The sequence below is a fragment of the Galeopterus variegatus genome, unplaced genomic scaffold (genome assembly GCF_000696425.1).
Source record: "Galeopterus variegatus unplaced genomic scaffold, G_variegatus-3.0.2 Scaffold65, whole genome shotgun sequence".
Lineage (NCBI taxonomy): Eukaryota > Metazoa > Chordata > Mammalia > Dermoptera > Cynocephalidae > Galeopterus > Galeopterus variegatus.
This window is the reverse complement of record NW_007726176.1, coordinates 567958-588718: the sequence shown is the minus strand read 5'-3', so window position 1 is coordinate 588718 and position 20761 is coordinate 567958. Positions and strand designations below refer to the sequence as shown.

Genomic DNA, 20761 nt, shown 5'->3' with positions numbered 1-20761 from the left:
GTGGAGGTGTTTTTTGGCCAGGCCAGCAGGATCTGCAGGAAGTGGGTCTGTTCTGGAGATGGTGTCCCAGGTAGTGGGGTTTTAATAGTCCCTTAGTGAGTCTTAGCAGTGGTAGTTTCAGTAGGACAAGGAATTTTTGTGGCATTACTGAGGATTTGCTGTCCCTTGATCCCTATATCCATGGAAAAAGTGAGGTGTTGAGGTCCATCTTCTGCTGTGCCCGGACCTGCTCTTGTTTTTATAGGAGTCTCAGTCCCAGTGTGCACACCGTCAGTGTGGGGCTTTCAAACTACTGGTCCCTCTCCTTTGATGTATTTTATATGTTTGGCTACTGCACAGAATTTCTATTTTTTAAGAAAGGATTCTTATGCCTTTATTAAAGTTTTTAATAATAGGTGTGTGCTTATACACACACACACAAACACACAATTTTAACAGTAAAATTTATGCTTTTAACTAGCGATCAAAATTGTTTTTAAATCCATGTGATCAGGTTTGTTGCCAGCCATATTTCTACATTTTTTTCCTTAAAGTTTAGTCTGAATGATATATGTAGGATTGAAAAAAAAGTTGTGCACAAATAACTGTCTTTGCTTTGGAAAAGTGGCCTTTTATTTCTTTCAAGGTGGGATCCAGGGTTTTGCATAGAATGGAATGTCAAGTAAGAGCTTCAGAACCAGGGATCATGTCTGCTCAGTTTTAGCACTTACAGATTGTCACAGGAATTTGGTTTAGCTTCACTCTGGCAAGAGATAGTAGAAAGGGTACAAGTTTTGCAAACAGCTGCACGTTAAGTCCTTGCTTGGTCACTGAATTTCAGCCAGACATACCCAGTGTGCATCTGCTTCTTTGTCTGGAAGTGGGGATGAGGTGGGGATTTAAGCACATTGCATGGAAAGCTGTAGGCCTGTGCTCAGCACCTGACAAGCACTCGGGAAAAGCTCGTTTTCTTCCTTTTCTAACAAGGTAGGTGCTGAAATGAAATCACAGGTTTCTTTGTTTAAGAAAATTTACTGAAGACCTTCTGTATGTCAGATTATTGGCTAGGAAAAAGTGAAGTCTACCAGTAGAAAGGTGTTTTGGTCTCAAGGTAGATTCAGAAGGACGGAGATGGGGCTGGCAGTGCTGCTGTTAGGAAAAGTGGAAACAGCGTTTGGTTTGTTGTTCAGTGTTTATTAAGTAGATTCAGTCTTATATATGATATACAGATTCAAAAGGAAAAGGATTCCACATACTTATGAAATCAGTGCATTTAGCAAGTAATACCATGGAGATAACAGCTCGATTAACAGCTCATTGGTCTTTTGTTAAGTGAGGGAGAGAGGGAGTCGGCCTGTGCTAGTCATTCCACAAACAAAACAGAATTTAGTCGCATCACGTAAAGAAGACACTAAGAATTAAAATATTAAGCCACATTTACTGGAAAAACTCACTATATTGAACACAAATAATTTTTATAGAGAGCATTGAGGAGGAAGTCCTCACCTGCTTAGAAGAGCCACGTTAAGTTGCATAGGTGCATATCTGTAAAAATATAATTTAGAGTTGAAGCCATTGATTGAGTCACCTTTAAAAGTTGGTGCCATCCACAGTTAGCATTAAGTGCCATATGCTTAATGTCTGGAGCCCGTTGCCCCTCCCCAGAGGTGGTGCCTCATTAATGAGCTGCCTCTGAAGGAACCCTGAAGAAATGCTTGTACCATCTGCACTGAAAATCTTAAAATCTCATCCCAGATATGGAACTCGTGCACTTCCAAAACATGTCTAAATTATGCCAGAGGATTGATGACCTCTTGGGTTATCCCTAAGTCCTGGTTGGCTTGATCCTGAAGGCCACATGAGTCATCTTGACCTTCCTATTCCCAGGCTGCCAGAACTATTTTGTTGCCCAGCTCTGCAGCGAAGACCTGCCTTCACTTTTCATCTGTCCATGAAGTTTTCCACCAGCAGCTGACAGGAGGCCTCTATTCTGACAACTCCTAAATGGACCACATGATAGAGGCATTATATGCCCTCTACCAGGGGGAAAGTGTTTTTTCAGCAAATCTGAGTTCTGTGTGGTGTAGGGTTTTTTAAAAAAATTTTTAGGTGGAAACATAGGTAAAAAGTGAGAGGTTTTGTCTTGTGGCTTTGCTAAGCAGATGAGCTTAGTGAGGTGCATCTTCCTCCTCAAGAGCGAGTCTTGCAGAACACACAGGGACTGGGGGCATCTGTACATGTAAACAGTACACTTTCACTGAGTCCAAAATTAGGAGCAAAAATACAAAGGTTCACATTGGTCTTAGGTAGATACAGGCGAAAAAGGATTGAGCTGTTTAGCTCAGAAACAACAAAAACAAAGTTCCTAAAGCACCACTAAATTATATAAAAATCAGACCATGGACGGATTGAAACTGGTATTCTGGTGAAATACTTTACTATCTTGTAAAAAGTTTTACAAAAAATTACAAATTAAAAGTATCAACCCTCTGAGTTCAAAGCAGCATTTTGAAAGTGAACTGGTAGTTAATCCTATAATCACCCCTGGAGTCATAAGTGGCCCTTGGGAATAGGGATGGATGGGTTCCACCTGTCTGAAATCCTCTAAAATCCTCCTAAACCTCTCCCTGTCCTTCTCCCCCTCAACACTGTCCTTGGGAATAAACTGTCTGTTAGTACAAATGGTGATGGTAAAGTGAATTTCAGGTGGGTTATGCACACTATCACTGGTCTGCTAGATGATCTCCCACTAACACCAAATGCCCCTTCTTGGAGTCTACCCTTCTCATGGGATTAGCCCCTTGCAAAGACTCAGAACTGGTGCATCCTACTCTTGCATTTCCTTTCTAATTTAGGATCCCAAATGATTACTTTGTGCCCTGAGGCTTTCCATAAGATATTTAAGTGGCTGTGGGACAGGGCTTTGAGATCTCCCTTTGGGAGAAGGCAGTCCCTTGGGTGAGGGTGGGACAACAGCGAGCTAGGTTCATCAAACCAGCTCTTTGGTACTCTCCAAGTCAGCAGTAGAGGGAAGGGATTGAAGCTGCATCTTTTAAGACAAATGCAAAACAGAACAAGTTCCCTGATTGAACTAGGAATGGAATCCTGTTTCCACGCAGTAACTTGCTCCCGATTCTACTATCTCCAGGGCTTCACTGGGAAGGACCCCACCCAAGAAGTGGGGTCAACGTGATGGAATCCACTGTCCTGACGGCCCCTGGGAGCCCCAATGGACCTTTATCATGGGTATTGGTTTCCTTTCTCTTTGAACACATCGAACCTACGCATGTACCGCAGGCTGAAGGTGGTCAGTCACAACAGCTTGAACTCAGAACAATGTGGCTTCAAACTGCAGCTTACACTGCTCTTTAGATCTAATCCTTTTGTGTGATGGCAGGAGGGAGCCCTTCCCCTGTCTTTCTCGCTCCTGTCTGCCAAGAAATACAAACTGTTTGTGTCTAGCTTGGGTACTGCCTCTGGGAGGAGAAATGACATAAGCAATTGGTATCAGGAATTCTAGGGCGGCGATTGTCTCTGCCAGTTTTTAACATTAAGATTTTCACAAATTGCCTGGGGTAACATTTTGCAAAAGGTCTACTGATTACTTTGTAGTATTGTTCACACACAAAAATAAATATTTACACAAATCCAAATGTCCGGGAGTAGTACTGAGCAGGTGGGGACTGAACATGTGGACGGCTGGGGGGGTGGGAGAGGCCTCGGGCACTGGAGTTTGTGCTGTGCTGAGGGTGTCCCAGCCCTGACTGGAGGCCTGGGGATTGGTCGGATGGAAGGCAGAGGTGGTGTGGCTGGGTGGGTATTGGAGGCCACTTGACAGAGATAAGACCACCCCCATCCTCCAGAGGCTGGAAGTAAGCACAGGGTGGGCACCTTGCCTTTCAGGGTTTCTGGATTTGAGGCAGGACAGGGCATCCACAGTGACGCCCCTGCCCCTCCCAAGGGGTGGTCTGCCACGGTGCTGGGAGGCAGTGGCCACGCCTGCCGTAGGCAGTCGGCTGAAGAAAAGCTGGTTTGGAAAGGGGTGCCTGCTCTGGGATGGAGTGGCTCTCTGTGGCCACCCTAGGGCCCACTCAGCCCTGGCTTCCCTGGGGCCTGTTTGCTCTGAGGGAGGAAAGGCAACAGAGGGCTTCTGCCAGCTCTGGGCAGGGGCCGGCAGCAGAGAGCTGCTGTCATGGCTACGGAGTGTTGCATGGAGAGGCCCAGTGGGCCTGGTGAGGTCTGGGCGAATCCCTGGTTTTAGCAGCACTGGTAGGTATTGCACTGAGCAAGAGGAAGTGCCTATCAGGGAGGAAGGAAACCAGGCTAGCTTTTCCTTTTTGCCCTTTTTCACACTCCAGGGATTATGGGATTTTTCTTCCAGGACTGGCCCCTCTAGAAGAAGGGCTGGTCCTAGGAGAACCCAAGTGGCTTCTCCGCTTTCACTGATGATCCCCTTACTCCAGCTGTGGGCGAGGGGATGGAGCTGCAGTCTGCCCCGGAACTTGCAGCTGATGCCTGAAGAAACAGGCCCTTATTGGCAGGTGCCTGAGGGCTCCGGGCCTGTGCAGAGAAGTGTTCAGACCTGGCTCCCTGGCAGCAGGGTGAAGACAAGAGCCCTAGTGACTCGCTGCCATTTCCCAGCACTGTCCTGTCAAGCAGCTGAGAGGACCAGGGGACTGCATGCTGCTGGTTAAGAGGGACGGGACCCTCTGGGCTCCAGCTCCTGGACACCCAGTCTCGACTTACCTCCCAGGCAGACACACTGTGTGGGGGAGTTGGGGTGACAGCTGTTCAGATCAGGCTCAGGGCACATCCTGGAAAAAGCCCACGCTGGAGTGTGAGGTAGAATACAGGTGACCATGTGACTGGGGCTTCTGTAGAATGGGGTGAGTGCCTTTTTTGTTTTGCTTTGCAATGGGTGTAGATGAGGTCCTCCTGCTTGGCGGTGCCTGATGGTGTCCCTGTGACAGCACTGGGATCTGCAGCAGGACAGCCTGGCCAAGGGGTGGTGGCCTTCCCCAGGGTGTGCTGGGCACTCAGAGGGATAGCCAGCTTGGCACCCACCCCGCCCTGCTGGCCCCCAGCCCGCATCAGTGTAGTGATATGGAATGTTAGGTACTGGGATACATCCTTCTGATCAGACAGACACAGACTGGCAATCTGTACAAACACAAAAGAATCCATTTTCAGAAAAATAAATTACTAAGAGGAAGAAAGGGTCCACTTTGTTTTTCTCAATAAATATGCAATTCTGCTCACCTAAGACTTGAAAGGTAATTATCTGGGGTGGGATTCTAACATCAGGGTCCACGAAGGTGATTCTAAATAGAGCTGCAGCCCCAGCGCCTCGTCAGGGGAGCCCCAACCCTTCCAGAGCTGCCCCCTTGGCCTCTTCCAAGCAGGTCAGAGCACCCGTGTGGTGAGATTCCAAAAAAAAAAAAAAAAAAAAAAGTGTCCTTGTGCCCAAAGTCTCAGGTGCTTGGAGTGTGGCTAGAAACAGCGCTTTTGGATCCCACCTCTTTCAAAGAACAAAATGTACCAACTGGTGAGGCAAGAAGCCAGGTCCGGGCTGAGCGAGCCTCCTTCCCTAGGGTTGTGCACTCCAGGTGCTGGTGGGGTCAGTTCTGCTGTAAAATGAGGTTTTCCAGTTCGTCTGCAGAGCGCAGCAGGAAGGCAGCAGACTCCCGGTAGCCCGCGATGAGCTGCCGCACAGCACTGATCTCCGTGGGGCTGAGCTGGGCGGTGGGCATGGTCCTGCTGGTGCTGTTGCTGGAGGGGGTGGGCGTGGGGGTGCTGGAGGTGGTGGAGGCCCCGCCTTTCATGCTGAGGTCCGTGGGCCCTGTGGAGAGGGAGAAAGGATAAGGAGGGGAGCGGTACCCTGCCTCTCATCTGGGAGGTGCAGAATCCTTCACATAGTTGTAACTGCCATGTCCCAGGTGCCTGCTGTGAGCCAGGCACTTGAGTCTGAGGTCCTGGTCTGTCTCCCCGATGGCTGTATCCTTGGTGCCTAGAACATGATGGGGGGTTCACAGCTAATCCTCAGGGTGATTTTGCAAAGAAGGGGATCTTACTGTCACCCTAAAAAGGTGACAGCATCAAAAAGCCAAGGCTCAGGAGGTTGGGAGGTTTGCCCAGGATCACACGGTGAATGTATGCACAGCGGCTCTGCCTTCAGGACAGGATGCTGCATGGCATGGGTGCAGGCTTTGGCATCAGGCAGAGCGGGGCTCCCACCCTAACTCCCTGGCACTGATCATAGTCTCTGCTGCTTTCTGAGGACCCTAACAGACACAGACTGGCTCTGGTCCCCAGGTGAAGCAAAGGAAGCGGCCTCCAGGCAAAGGGACTTTGTATCGACCTGAGCCCTGCCTCTGCCCAGTGTGCTGAGCGGAGGATGGGAATGCGAAATAACGGTCCCGGAAAGGAACTGTGGGGTGAGCGCTACAAGGAAGTCTGTCAGCGTGTCTGGGGAAGCAGCACAGATCTGTGTGCTATTCCTCCCCAAACAGGGAGATTCTGCAGGTAGGCAGGGACATGTGTGTGGAAAACCCAGAAGTCCAGAGTAGAGCCACAAAAGACCAGGAAAACAAACACCTGCATGTGCTCAGACAAGGAAGGGCTTCTGTCCAGCTGGAGAGAAGCCAGAAAGAGGCCAGCTTCCCTCCTTGGCTGGGGGAAAGAGGTACAGGCCAGACCAGCCAGGCTATGACCACACCCCCACGACAGAGGGACTGAGGGTGCCTGTGGATGGAGGAAGGGGCTGGCTGTTGTAAAGCCTTTCAGCTGAGCCTTGGCACCCCCTTCCTTTGAGAAGTTCTTCTGTGCCTGAGTGAGGTACAAGGTCAATGTTACTGGGTGGGACATGAGTGTTGGCTGAGAGTGAGGGATCCAGGGAAGTCATCTGGAGAAATTGCCTGCCCTTTCCCTCGGATGGTAGCAGCAAAGAGGGAGCCTGATGTCTTCTGAAACACACTAAGGGTGTGTGTTGCAGGGAAGGGGATCACCAGGCCCTCTCTCCTTTCAGTTTTTCCCAAAAAGCTCTGTGGGGTGGGCTGCTGCCTTTCGAATTGGGCAAGTATGGATTCAAGTCCTCTACTACTTCGCCAGTCATTCCTTAATTTTTCTGAGCCTCAGGTCCCTCATCTGCAAACCAAGGTGGCACTTGTGAAACATTCAGCCAGGCTGTCAGGGTAAAGGCTTCCCAGCCTGCGGGAGGCCTGACTGCTTAGTCTGGAAAGGGCTTCCAAACAGGTTTTGGGGCTTTCTAAATGGGCTCCCAGGAGATACGGAAGCTCCTGGAATTTGAAAAGCATTTTTGTGAGGTGTTCAGTAAGAAAACAGCCAAAGAGGAGAGGATCTGGGGGTGTGGGAGCTGGGGCTTCCTTAGGGATGCCTTCTCCTACCCAAGTAGGCCAGCCTCCCTGTCCCCTGTCCCTTTCCCGCCCACATCCCCAGGATAGTCTTACTCAGGCTGTGAGGCTGTCCTGGGTTACCAGCCATCTCCCTGCCACCCTTCGGTGTGGACGGCCATGTCCGTGCAGTGTTGCATTTACAGTGGCAGCTTTTATGCTGCTATAGAGATGGACAAGCACTTGTCAATGGAGACATCTAGACCGGAAGTAACATCTTGGGATAAATTATGGAAACTCGACTGCTGCTAAAAGGAAACTGGTGCAGCCCCCAAATGGGGAAGGAAGTTGGAGTCTAAGATGGGACAATTTGTCACACAGGGTTATTTCCTCTCTAACCAGAGAACACGCACATCAAGAAAGAGATCCTAGGAACTGGTTTGCTGAAGCGTTCTTCCTTGGAATTGAGAGTTAGGGGAACAGTTAAGTTTGTTAAAATCAAAAGGAGGAAGGAGTGGGGCTGTGTATTGCTGGAAACAGCAGTCAAGCAGGTGACTGACTCCCAAGCTGGTGGCCAAATGGGCAGCTGGGACAGGCTGGGAACAAGAGTACTTCTGCTGGCTTCTGGATATCACAGGGGCTGGATATGCAGGGATGGGGAAGAGAGGGTTTGTTCCTTCTGGGGTGGCTCTGGTCCCCTCCAGACAATGCGTGGAGGTGGCTGGAGCTGCCTGCCACCATCAGTGTGAGAGGAACCCCAGGGTTCCTCCCTCCTTCCCCAAGCCTCGTCCTGTTCACTGCTGTGCTCAGAGCTTTCCTTCCTGCTCTCCTGGGTGGTGGCTAAAGCCTGGAAAGGAGAAGGTCCCTGTTTCCTGCAGCCAATCTGATCTGGGGACATACGCACATAGGCTCTGGTTACAGCCAGACGCTCAGGTTGCCAGCTGACTGCCGGGTGGTTGGTGGAGGGACAGGAGGGGGCATGAGTCGCCCAGCACCCCAGGCAAGACAGGCAGAGCCTGATTCTATCTAAGCTGATTTGCATCTCCAGATGACAACATAATGAGCGAATTGAGGAGGCCTGAGCCATGAATGCGGCTGCCCAACCGAGGCACCAGACTGAACAATCACTTAAAGGGCCATGGCTGGGGAGGGCAGTGGGACTGGGTGGTCCTGTGACCACATGGCTGCTTGTCATTTTCCTCCAACTCCTGGACTCACACCCAGATTTAAACAATGTTCTTCACCAGTGCCCACAGGAGGGGCTTCCCCAGGCGAGCAAGTAAATGACCAGATCTCTGCCTCAGTGACCTCCCCACCCATCTCTTAAGGGTCTTTGCAGATGAGAGACTGAGGCCCCAGGACTCACAAGGGCAAGGCCAGTCTCCTTCTTGGAAGGAAAGATCTGGCTGCTGTCCATGCCTCTCCAGCAGGTGTGAACAAGCCCAGCACCCTCACGGCAGGAGCCGTGGGAGTCGGGCAGCTGCAGCCCTGAGACAGGCCATGCTGGGTAGCACCAGGTGGAAGCTTGTCACCATCGCCTGCTGCCTGGGAGGGACTGGGTCCCAGGTCACCCCCACGTCTCCTGCTGGGCCCCAGACTTCCCATGTGTAATCGGGAAAGGGGATTCTAATCTCCCTGACCATGGGACCTTTCTTTATACACATTAACAAGGGACCCGCCCGGCAGGGCTGTTGGATGGCTCTTCCTCCTGGAAGGAAAGCCTGGGACAGTGGCTCCACCTCTTGCTGCACTGGCCCCTCTGGCCTTAGCTTCAGGGATTAGGGCCAGGCAGCCTCTTATTTTAGGTTAAGAGGCATTAGGAAGGGATGAGAAGTTAAGCCCAGGCAGGAATCTTCCAGGGACCTGCACATGTTTCCTGGGTCTGGGGGGCATGGGGGCGGGGGCTGGCTCCAGGCTCAGAGCAAGGGGTGGGGGGCAAGGTGAGTGGAGGAAGCCTAGGCTTTCTGCCACGGGCAGGGACTAGCCCTCTCCCTTGCTGCCCAGGAAAAGTGAGGGGTCTCTGCAGCCATAGAGGCTTGAGGAATTCTCAGGCATGTTCAGCCAAGACCTAGAACCCACGTTCACCAGTTTTCAGGCAGCACACTCCTCAGGCAGCAGCCTGGTGCCCGCACGTCCTCCCTCGCTCCCTGGCCTCTGAACAAGCCCCACGGCACACTGCTTCTGTCTCCTGTCCTCCGCATTCAAACCTCCTCACCACAAGGGCAGACAGGATGATGTAGACAGAGCACACTTCAAGGCACTTCTGGGCATAAAACCTATCAGTGGCTCTCTCTATCCCCCTGACAAAATCCACGTGCCTGGCCCAAGAGACCCTGTGCCCACCCGCCCCGACAGCACCAGACTGCTCTCCACCAGGCTGGCCCCACCCTTCCCTGCTGCCCTCTGGCCTTGGTGCACATGGGCCTGAGGTCCCCACCCTGGTTCCTGCTCAAGGCAGCACCTAACTCCACAAGGAAGCTTCTTTCTCTTCAGGGACTGTTTCTTCAAGAATGGTCTGTGTTCCATCTGATGCAGGTAGTTACCAGGGAAACACCTACCGAACCACCCAGCCTATGGGGGTGGATCCGAAGGAAGGGGCGTGTAACCACCACCCCACGTGCCTTCAGCATGGGCTCCACGAGCGCAGGGCAGGGACGGAGGCCCAGCACCCAGGAGGAGGCTTCCCCCGCACACCGCACGGGGGGCCTCAGCTTCCCCTGCCCCGCCCCTCCCTGGGGCTGCTGTGCAGACTGAGCGCGCGGTGCTGGTCGGGGAGCCAGTGCCTGGTCCTCCCCAACTCACCGTTACTGTGACTTCCTGTCTGGAGGGAAGCTGGGGGCTGCAGGTTGCTGCTCAGGGCCCCATAACTGCGGTAGCTGTAGTTGAGGCCGCCGTTGACGTACACGGGGTCCTGGGAGTAGGAGGAGGCTGGCAGTGAGTAGGTGGAGTGGGTGATGGCTGTGGAGTCCCGTGAGTGCTGCTTGTCCAGGGCTATGGGCTCGTCCTGCAGAGGGGAGAGGGTGGTGCGGGGGAAAGCCAAGGGGCAGCAGGCCCCAACCACATTCCAGACATGGGGTAGACAAAGGCTGTACCCTGGGGTTCCTGGGATCTGGTGCTGTGGCTTGACCTGTGGGATTCTGTCTGTTCCCTCTCTCTGGTCACCTTGCCCCAGGGGTCCCCCTCTGGACTCTGCTCATCTCACTGTGGGACATGATTAGTCACTGTCCAGCTGAGCCCCATCAGGGCCCTCTGGTCTCAGGATGAAATCCAGCCCCTCCGACCTGCCCCACCTGCCTCTCAGCACCTCCTTGTCCGTCTTCACCTTCCTGTGCCCTCCCCTTCCTATCCTAACTGCCCCCGCCCCTTCTGAGGGTTGCCCTCCCTGCACCCTCTGTACCCCCTCGCCTGCCCGGGAGGGGCCCCCGGAGGCGGCAGGTGGCGCGCAGTTACCTGCGAGGACTGGTAGATCTCCAGGCGCATCCTTTTGGCTGCTTTTCTTGTCTCACTCTCACAGGCAGCTGCCAGGATGTTCTCTGCCATGGCTGAGGTCAGGTGGGGAGGCGTGGGCCGGGTCTGCAGGCAGAATGGGAACGGGGCTAGTGTTAGGGCTCAGGGAGGTGGGGGGGTCCTGGCTTGTGCAGAGACTCTGTCCCAGAGGGGGACGGTGCAGGGCTGGGATTTAGGTTCCGGGCCTTACCCTATGGAGCTATGTAACCTTTCGGGACCTCAGTCCCCTCATTTGTGACAGGGATTACGGTCCCTGCTTCCAGGGCTACTGGACGGACTATGGGTAAAGTGCCCGGCTGGGGGCGCCCAGGGATCCGGGGGTGTGGCTGGATGTCGGTGGAGGCGCCGAGGGAGAGGGTGGCTCGGGGGCGGCCTCACCATCTCCATGCCATTCTTCTTCATGCGCCGGCAGGACTTGAGATACGTGCGGATGCGCTTGCGGGCCCGCTCCTGGAACTCGGGGAACTGCCGGCTGCAGGACTCGATGATGGCCTGGATCTTCTCCTTGGGCTGCTTGGAGATGGGCACCATGCGGTCCAGGTTCTCGTCCACGAAGAGACGCACAAACATCTGTGGGAGACACAGGCCGTGGAGGGGCTGCCCTGGCCTCAGTCCTCCCGCCATCCCTGTCCCCGGCCAGCGCTCACGTTGAAGGCCTTAAGACGCTCAGGGTCCATGCCCTCAGAGTCGTTCATCTTGTCATTGTCCTCATGGTCGTCGTGGTCATCGTCGTCGTCATCTGCTGTGGGGGCCCGGCCCACCGTCAGGTCTTCAGGGCAGCCACTGACCTCGGTCTTGATGGAATCGTAGCTCCCAGAGCTGTAGGGGGGGGACTGAGAGAGGGTGCAGGGCAGAAGGTCAGACTGGGCAGTTCCTTGTGACCTGTGCTTGGTCTCCTACAGGTGGTGAGCTTGGGGACCAGGGTGTGAGCGCACCCAGCTGCCACATGGGCCAAAGTGGCAAGGCCTGAGCAAGTCACCCCTCTCTTCACCTGTGAAACAGGACCAGCAACGCTGCCACCTCCCTCCCTGCCTGGCACCCTGGGGGCGCGAGCAGAGGGTGTCCACGCCAGGGCCTGCCACGTTGTATGAAAGAAGGGCACGCCCCAGCCAGCCTCTTGTGGTGCCAAGATCTGTTTTGGCTTTGGAGTTTTCCTCCTGAAGAAGCTGCAACCCTGAGTTGACAACCGAGTTGTCACCAAAGTAGTGAGTGTGCTGTCTTTCGGGGAGGAGGAACAGATGGGCTGAGAGGGGGAGCCAGCCAAGGCGACAGTTCCATTAGGCGAAGCGTGTTCCTGGAGCTTCCGGGTTTGGGCGGCTCCTGTCTGCCCCACAAGGAAGACACTGTGAGCTCCAATGAGAACGTGCACATAGAAAGGGGACAGGGAGCCAGTCCCAGCCTGCTGGGAAGTGGCCTGTCTGACAGCAGTGAAGGGCTCCTGCCTTCTACTCCTGCCCACGAGCTCTCCCTGGACAGTCCCCCTCACCCATGTCTCCTTGGAATGCAGCTCCGCACCCTCCTCCCTGCTTTCTCTATCGTGTCACCCTTCCCAGTGCAGCTCCCACACCCTGTCTCCCGCCCCCGCCCCCAGGGTATTGCTCTGGGACCACTCTCTGAGGACCATTCTCTGAGGACCATTGTCATTTGCTTCTTTGGTGTGTCCTGCCTTCACTCTTTTGGATTCTGACTGGCAGTGTCCTGGGGACGTGGTACCTGCCCTGTAGGAGACTGGCATCTAGCAGATAGTTAGATCCTAGGGGACAAACATCTGCACAGTCAGAACCTGTGATGTGGCAGTGTGACCATGGCACGGCCTGCAGGAGATCCCAACAGTTCCTGGGGAACTGACTGATGAAGACGCATACTGCCTGGTGCCTGGTCCCACAGTGCTGCCCCCACCGGGCCTCTTTTCCCCCAGGTCCTGGCTTGATGCCTGTCTCTTCATCCATCCACAGGCTTGAAAAGGTCCCCAAGCCTTGCAATGAGATGTTAAAAGACCTCCTGGGCAAAGTGCTGGCTACCAGCTTGCTGTATGGCCCTAGGCAGATCACATTCCCTAGCTACTCCTTAGCCAAATTCTTGGTCAGGGCCAGAGCCGACAGAGACAACCATAAGATAGCTGCTGGTGGCTCCCATGTTTCCATCTCACTTTCTCAGCCCACCTGTGGCCATGGTAGCAAAGGCTGGAGGGCCCAGCCCAGCAAAACTCAACCCCTCCAGGGAACAGCAGCTATGCATGCCCTCTGGGCCTGGTCATAGGGTGCTTTGGCAATTTCTGCTCTCAGCCAGGCTTCCACAGCCTGAGCTAGACCCACAGCAGCAACTCAACACCCACACTTTTGCACAAACTCTCCCACCGGATGCTCCTTCTGAGGCAAGCACCGGCAGCCACCCCACTCCCTCTACAGAGGAGAAAGCAAGCTCAGGGAGGGGAGAGAACCTGTGCAGGGGTATGTGGCTGGAGGCCACGGGTAAGATTCAGGAAGGCACCTCTGGCCCCAGCCCAGGTTGGAGAAGATGTTCCAGGAGAGCTGGTGCCCACCCAGCACTGCCCTGCACTGCTGCATGAAGCCTGAGTGGCCCGAGGCAGCTGCGCAAGCGTGAGGGAGGCCCCAGGAAGCAGCAGGTGCACTGCCCACCCTGTCCTCCCCCCATCAGCCTGGTTGAGGGACGAGTGCCACTACCCACCTCCCTGGGGCCTCACCCTTTGCTGCTCCATCTGTGAAATGGGGACAGGCATGCAGAGTGGCCAGGGAAGGGGAGGCTCATGTCTCTCTGTGTGGAATGTGGCCACTTGCTGTTCTTCACAGCAGACTGTTCCAGGGGAGGGGACAGGCCAGGGGGACACACATTGCCTACCACCTCTACCACTTCACAGAGGGGGAACCGGCCTCAGAGAAATGGGGGCCTTGCTTGGGGGCATGCACTGAGCCATCTCCCATTGCACAGCCTCCCCAGGAAATGACAGCATGGCCTACACAGCCACCACCCTGACTTGGTGTCACAGCTGAACTCTGGGCATAGACAATCTCATTTGAGCCTCACAACAATCCTACTGATTGCACAAGAAACTGAGGCTCACAGCCCACAGCTCCACACACCTCCGGGGTGGTCTTCACTCCATACTTGACACGGCCCCGCAGCCCGTCGGTGCTGCAGCCATCTGAGGGGTAGGAGGGTGTGCCGAGCGCTGTGCCCGGTGGGAGCTTGTCACACAGGTTGATGGGCTGGTCCTCGGCAGTGGCAGTGAAGTCCATGGGGGCCACAGCGCCGTTGCCATTCATCTCAGGGAAGGCGGGGTCACCCTGTGTGCTGCTTGAAGTGGACGGGTTCAGGGTGGAGGAGCCATTGCCGCTGCCACTCTCAGATGAGGAATCGTCTGCAACAAGAAGCCTGGGGGTGAGACCCCATCCCAGCACCCACCATCCCCCAAGACCATCCCCTGGGGTATCTCAGCCACAGCAGCCACCTTGGAGTACCTGCCCTGTGTTATCCTCCTGAGTGTCCCTGGGGAGGTGGGCGCTGCTAGGCCACATTAGAGGCTCCAAGGCTGGCTTTGCCCCAGCCCCATAGCCTCAGCTGAGGCACTTATAGGCTTCCTCTGCCAAACGGTGGGGCCTGTGCAGGGTGTGGAGGTTCCTCCTGTGCAAACGTCACATGCAAACGTCACAGCCAGGCTCAAGGGAGGCCCGTCTTCAAAGGTCAGGAGTGAGTGGCCTGCCTTGTCCCTGGACACCCTGGAGGCTGCTTGAGGCCTGGCCAGGCCCTCCCTTCTCCCCTGCTCCTAGGGTTGCCCCTTTCCACCCACCCTGTCCCTCCTGCTCAGCACTACCTTGCCCCTTCACACCCTCAGGCCCGCCCACACAGCGGGCCCTCAAATTCCTCTTCCCCAGCCTGAGGACAGAGGGATGGCTCCATTGTGACCCCCACAGTCACCCACTGCCCGCTGCGAGTAGGCCAAGCTGAACCCTGGCAGCTTACACCCAGACACAGCAACCCTGGATCTGCCCTCTGTGCACAGCCAGGTGAGTGACCTTGGACATTCCAAGCCAGGGCTTGCGCCCCCTGCACCTCCGTGGGCCATCCCTGCTTTCTTGAGGTGGGCGGCCCCAACAAAGCATTGCCAAGGACGCCCCCTGCTGCCGAGAACCAGCATCGCCTGAGGGATCTGGGAGGACAAACTTTAACTAGGGGAACTAGACATTTTCAGATAAATTCCAGGCCTCTCTTCCCTCGGGCCCCAGCCCCCAGCTTGACCAGCTGAGATGGCAGAGGCCGAAGCTACGCTGGAACTCAGGGGTCACTGTCAGGTGAGCCTGATGGGGCCCAGGTGCCCTGGCGACTATACACCTGCGCCCGGCGCGGGTGGGGGAGGGGCGGCCACAGCGGGCCCTGACCGCATCCCAGGCCGCCCCTTCTTCCACGCCAGGGTCGCGCCGGAACCCACCCCCATCCTCTCAGCGGCAGATTATGAAGATTTAGTCCCCGGCGCTGGGCGCTAGGCACGCCCGCCTCTTGAGCGTCCCCATGGCGACCGAGCGGCTCTAGTGCCCCAACCAATCGCTGGCCTCCCGGCTGCCCAGGGGCGGGACCAGGCTGCCCATCAAGCAGCCGGGCCCCGCGTAGAGGGGGATGGGAAAGGCCGCGGTGCAGTGGCACCCCTCCCCCTCGGCTGCTGCAGGTCCCCTGGGCCAGGCTGGGCGTCCTCCTCCTCCTCGGCAGCCTGCCGCACCGTTCCCTTCAGCAGGGCAGCTCCAGGCTCCGCTCAGCCAACACCCCAGAGTCCCCAGGCCCTTGACCTGCTACCTCTGGGACCCTGCCACCTCCTGCCGCCCACACCCATGGGTCTGGTTTTCTTCTGGTGGTATCTCCAGCGACCACTCTAGACGTCTGTAGAATGAACAGATTACCCAGCAGTATTTACTGAGCAACTACTGTGTGCTGACCCTGTCCCAGGCAGGGAAACAAAGCAATGACCACAACCAAGGTGCCAGCTCTCCTGGGGGGACAGATGCCTGTATTACTGAACTTTTTTTTTTTTTTTTTTGTCTTTTTTGTGACCGGTAAGGGGATCACAACCCTTGGCTTGGTGTTGTCCACACCGCGCTCAGCCAGTGAGCGCACCGGCCATCCCTATATAGGATCCGAACCCGCGGCAGGAGCGCCGCACTCTCCCGAGTGCGCCACGGGGCCGGCCCTGTATTACTGAACTTTGAGGATAACTTGGGAAGTGAATTATGGTAGAGGGGTGCCAACTGTCTTCTGGTGTCCCAAACCACACCCACTCCCGCCCTTACCCCACCCAGCCCTCCCGAGCTGCCCTCCCTCCTCAGCACCCCGGGCCCTGCTTCCCCATCTCTGCCCCATCCTTTTACGGCACCAGCCTCTTCCGCACTGCCTCCTTCCATGACCTTCCTGTTACCCACTGCCCGTGAGAGTCCAGATTCCTGCCCAAGGTGCTCTGTCCCATGGCCTCTGCAGCCTCCCCCAGCCCAGTCCCACTATCCTGGCCACTGCTGGCCCTCTCATCTCAAGGCCTGTGCTCAGGCTCTACTGTCTGCCCGCCATGTTACTTCCAGCTAAGGAAGTGCCTGGGAAGGAGGTACCGACAGCCCCAACCCCATCCTGTCACCCAGCCTTCCTAGGGATGCTTCACGCCCCCTCCACCTGAGCGCTGCCTACCCACACCAGGGCAGGGCCTGAGGTTCCAGAGGACAAGTATGGTCACCCACACTGGCTGACTGTCCAAGTGCCCACGAGCTCTGTGGGGGCCCCATTCTTAGCCCACTTTGCAGGTACGAATTCACACCCTGCCACCACACTCCACAGGCTACTTGCTTGACCTTGGAGGGCCTTGGATTCCTCTTCTGGAAGAGGGGCTGCTCCTCAGTGGGCACCATGCCTGGCACATGCCAATGGTCACTGTTCACTATGGGCTTTGGGCCCCAGGCCAGCTGCAGTGCTACACCCTGCATGGGGCCAGAGGTGACATCCCATCATCCACCTCCCTCACCAGGTTTTCTCAGGGGAGGATGGACTTGCCCTCCCTGGGTGTGACGCAATGAGGCTCAGGAGCTGCTAAGGATGCGTGGTCAGAATCTTGCCTGGGGCCTAGACTCTCTGCTGCCAATACTGTCGCCTCAGGGCTGTGTGTCCCTGTTGCCTGACCAAGGAACAACAGGCACTAGCTCCAGGGGTGGCACGCCCTCTTTCCCTGTACTCAGAGGCCACCCTGATCTGGTAAGGGAAGTAGCTGGGCAGGTGACACCCATGAGATACTCTGAGCCCAGACCTCGTGTGGCCATGTATTCCAAGTTTTTAGAAGACAGGTTTTAAAATGCTGGCGACCAATTTACATTGTTTACATTTTGGAAAACCCCGACAAATAAATAGATGGGCAAAATATGGTCTATCCATGCAATGGAGTATTATTCAGCCATAAAAAGGAATGGAGTTTGGACACAAGGGGACAAATGTTGCATGATTTCACTTATAGGCAATATCTAGAATAGGCAAATTCATAGAGACAGGAAGTAGATAGGTGGTTACCCGGGGTGGGGAGGAGGGGGCACGAGTTCTTGCTTAATGGGTACAGAGTCTCTGGGGTGATGAAAAGTTTTGGAAATAATGGTGTTGGTTGCACAAGGCTGTGAATATGTTCAGTGCTTTTCACTTAAGAATGCTTAAGATGGCAAGTTTTATGTTGTACATATTTTACCACAACCCCCCCCCCAAAACAAAACCTTGAGCAGGCCCGTGGGCCCCAGTTTACAAGCTCCATTTACTGCCACCCCAGTTACCCACACTTCACCAGGGGGCAGTGAAAGCCAGCCACACATACAGAGCCCACATCAGAGGGACAGAAAATCACAAAAGCCTCCGTTCCCAATCACGCCAGGGTCTCGCCTACCCTGAGGCTCTGCTTTGGCGGCCCCCAGCCTGGCATGCTAACCACCACCCTACACAGCCTGCCCCAGTGCAAACTGCTCATGGGGCTGCCTACACCTGGAGGCCCGTGTGTTGCCAGGGGGGAGGCCATGGGTTTTAGCAGAATGCAGAGGAGCTATGGAGCAGGGTGGGCCCCAGCTAGGACTCCTTGAAGAGGCCATATCACCTCCTTGAGCCTCAATTTCCTTTCAAAATAGGCCTCATGTCAGTAAAATAGGATTTATAAGGTGTAGACAATACCTGGTATAGAGTAGGCGCTCAAAAAAAAGCCAGTTCCATGAACTGCCCTCCCCCCATCCCTGACTCTGGCTCATCCTTCAGGGCTTCCAGTGCCACCTCCTCAGGGAAGCCCCCTCAGCCTGCTCTAAGTCCCATTGTGGTACCAGCCCTGTAGAACCCATCCCAGGGAAGGTGGGATTAGTGTTGGCCCTGTGGGCGAAGGCCCCAGGGTAAGGGCTGAAGCCTCCCGACCCAGCAGGGGCAGAGGTGCTGCTTGGCATGGGGTTGGATCTGTCCGTCGGCCCCACAGGCAGTGGCTGTGATCCTGGCTGCAGCCAAAACCCCCAAGTGGCAGCCAGACTTCCTCCTTTGGGCCCACCAGACCCTCCTGGTGTACCCCCACTGCTCATGCCCCCACCCCAGCTGTGGTCCAGGCCTTTGCACTTACTGTCCCTCTTCCTGTTATGCTGTCCTGGTTGTCCCCTTGGCTCAGTCTCTCCCTACCAGGGTTTTGCTTAAAGGTCACCTTCTCAGTAAGACCTCCCCTGACCAGCCCCCTGCCCTGCTCTGACACACTGACCCCTTTACCCATTGTCTCCAGTGCATACAACTTCTCACAACGCTGTTTTCTGTGTCTGTGGCCTGTGCCCAGCCATGGAGACCCAAGATTGGCAGAGCTGGATGGGGTGGGGCCTGATTGCTCCTGCCTCCCCAGAAGCCATACCCCTTGCCCTGGTGAGGACCCTCGAGTCTTCCAGGGCTCTCCAAGGGGAGCACATGCCCCCAGGCCTGGCCAGTCAACACAGCCCATCACAGTGACTGGTGATGGCACATGACCAGGCTGGACCCATGACTGCTGCACTGACTGGGTAGGAACCTGGACACGGGACAGGGAGGATTGTACCAGGGAAGGCAAGGCTGACAGGCTGGCACAGGTGAACTCCCTAAATCCATCTGTGCATGAAACCAACGAAGGCCCTAATCTTTTTGGTGATGGGAGCCACTAATGTCTTTGCTGCTGAGGCTGACTGGAGGTACTGCAGTGTGTCTACTTTGGTCACTGAGTAATCCGAGGTCCTGCCCACTGCAACTCCCAAGTCCCCCTCCCCCAGCTCTGGCCTAAGGTGGATGGAACCCACAGGATGGGCCGGCCACAGGGCCCCTCCCCTGCCCCAGAGAACGCACATAGCACTGTTTGGTGAAAGGGTTAGAGAGACTTGGGTTCCAATCTGTTCCAAATTCTTCCTGCCATGACCTTCCCCTAGAAAGACACAAACGGGCACCCAAACCCATGCCTGAATGGAACATGGCAGGGCCTGAGGCAGGGCGGGGTGGGTGCGGGGGCCTTGCTGTCTGCATGACCTTGGGCACAGCCGCCTCCTCGGCTCCTCTTATCTACAGTCCAGGGAGTTGCCGCTGACGCCCTCTTGGGCTCTGGCACTTTATGACTGTGAAAAAACCCAGCTGGCCCCATGGGCACCAAAGGCCCGGCACATGCCTTCCAGGGGTGCAGGTCTCTGACCAAGTAAATCTTTAAGCAGGCCATGTGTTGTGGTGAGAACCACCCCAGACCTGGAGCTGAACGTGGAACCCAAGGGCCCCAGGTGACCCTCTTATTCCCACCTGGTTCTCATCTTGCTGCTATGCCGGGAGGCCCCTCCAGGAGGTGCACCCCACCCAAGCCAGCCTGCCGGAGCCCAAATAATGTCAGCAGAGCAAGACTGCCCCCAACCTGTGACTGTGGGAGCAGCACAGAGAGGAGCCTGAGGGGCCTCCTGGAAGCAGCCAGGATGCACCCCTCCTGAACATTTACCCCAAACCAGGCCTCCCCAGCTCTGGCGCAGGGTGACTCCTCAGTCTGGGCAGGACCCAGAGCCCCCCCCCACCTGTGCCCAGAATGCCTGCAGGCAGGGAAGGACCGCCGTGCCCATCTATTTTAACATAGGGCCATGTGCTGCTATTCAAATGGGGGAATTAGTGATGAATGGGGGAAATTGTTCCTCCCTCTGTCCCGTCTCCAGAAGGAGACAAAAACCCCTTTTACCTCGTCAAACAATGCCCTTATGTGGGCGCCAGCGCCCCACAGCCTGCACAAGCCCAGCTCTGTGCAAGCCGCCAATCGCCACACCAGGTTTTGGGGCCACAGCCAGTGGCACCCTCTCCTGGTGGGTGACCCACACCAGCTCCCAAGCCGGGCTGGGGGAATTGGGGAGGTCTGCCATCCCTGGGACCACAGCCGGGCGCCTGGCCATGTGAGCCCAGCATGCCGGTGTGGAGGCTGCCTTCAGTGGCCAGAGGTGCGCAGCTGGAGGCAGCACCTGCCTCCTTCATGATGCTTCTGTCACGGCAGTGGCCAGGCAGGGCAGAGGAGGGGCCATCAATAATTTACACACACAAGAAGTGAGCCAGTGGACAGCGGGGAGGGCGGGAGCTGGCAGCCCACCATGGCCAGGGAGGTGTGGGCACCAGGGCGGGGTTCTGCTGAAGGTCTAGAGGGTGGCTCTGCACTGCAGTTTGGGGGCAGTGATCCTGCTCTGAGTTTGGGGCATACCGTCACCAGGGCTAGCGCCTGCCTGCTTTGACAAAATAGCCTGGGCTGTGTTTCTATGATGCATAGTTCCAAGGAACACCAGGCTCCTAAAGGGCTACCTGGCTCTTCCTCCTGGAAGGCAAGGCAGAAGGGACCCAGGGGTCAAATGGGGGACACCAGAACCCCACGTCCTAGGTGGCTGGGCATCTGCCCCACCACATGAAGCCTG

General features: G+C 55.8%; 1 protein-coding gene across 2 annotated transcripts in view; it reads right to left on the bottom strand.

Annotated features, from left to right (window-relative positions):
• Positions 1-1152: 1152 nt before the first annotated feature.
• NOL4L (nucleolar protein 4-like) overlaps positions 1153-20761 on the bottom strand; it is a 75103-nt gene continuing 55494 nt past the window's right edge. Inside the window, exons 5-11 of one of the 2 annotated variants that reach the window (XR_550799.1) lie at positions 13937-14214; positions 11483-11668; positions 11214-11405; positions 10779-10901; positions 10131-10332; positions 5239-5818; positions 1153-5139 (exon numbers count right to left, since the gene is read on the bottom strand). Coding sequence is in view for 1 of the 2 variants with exons in the window: in XM_008577065.1 (XP_008575287.1) it covers positions 5598-5818; positions 10131-10332; positions 10779-10901; positions 11214-11405; positions 11483-11668; positions 13937-14214 (1202 nt within the window). In the remaining variant the exon portion in view is untranslated. Of the gene's footprint in view, positions 5819-10130; positions 10333-10778; positions 10902-11213; positions 11406-11482; positions 11669-13936; positions 14215-20761 lie in introns of both variants that reach the window. The other variant, XM_008577065.1, reaches the window with a different exon arrangement.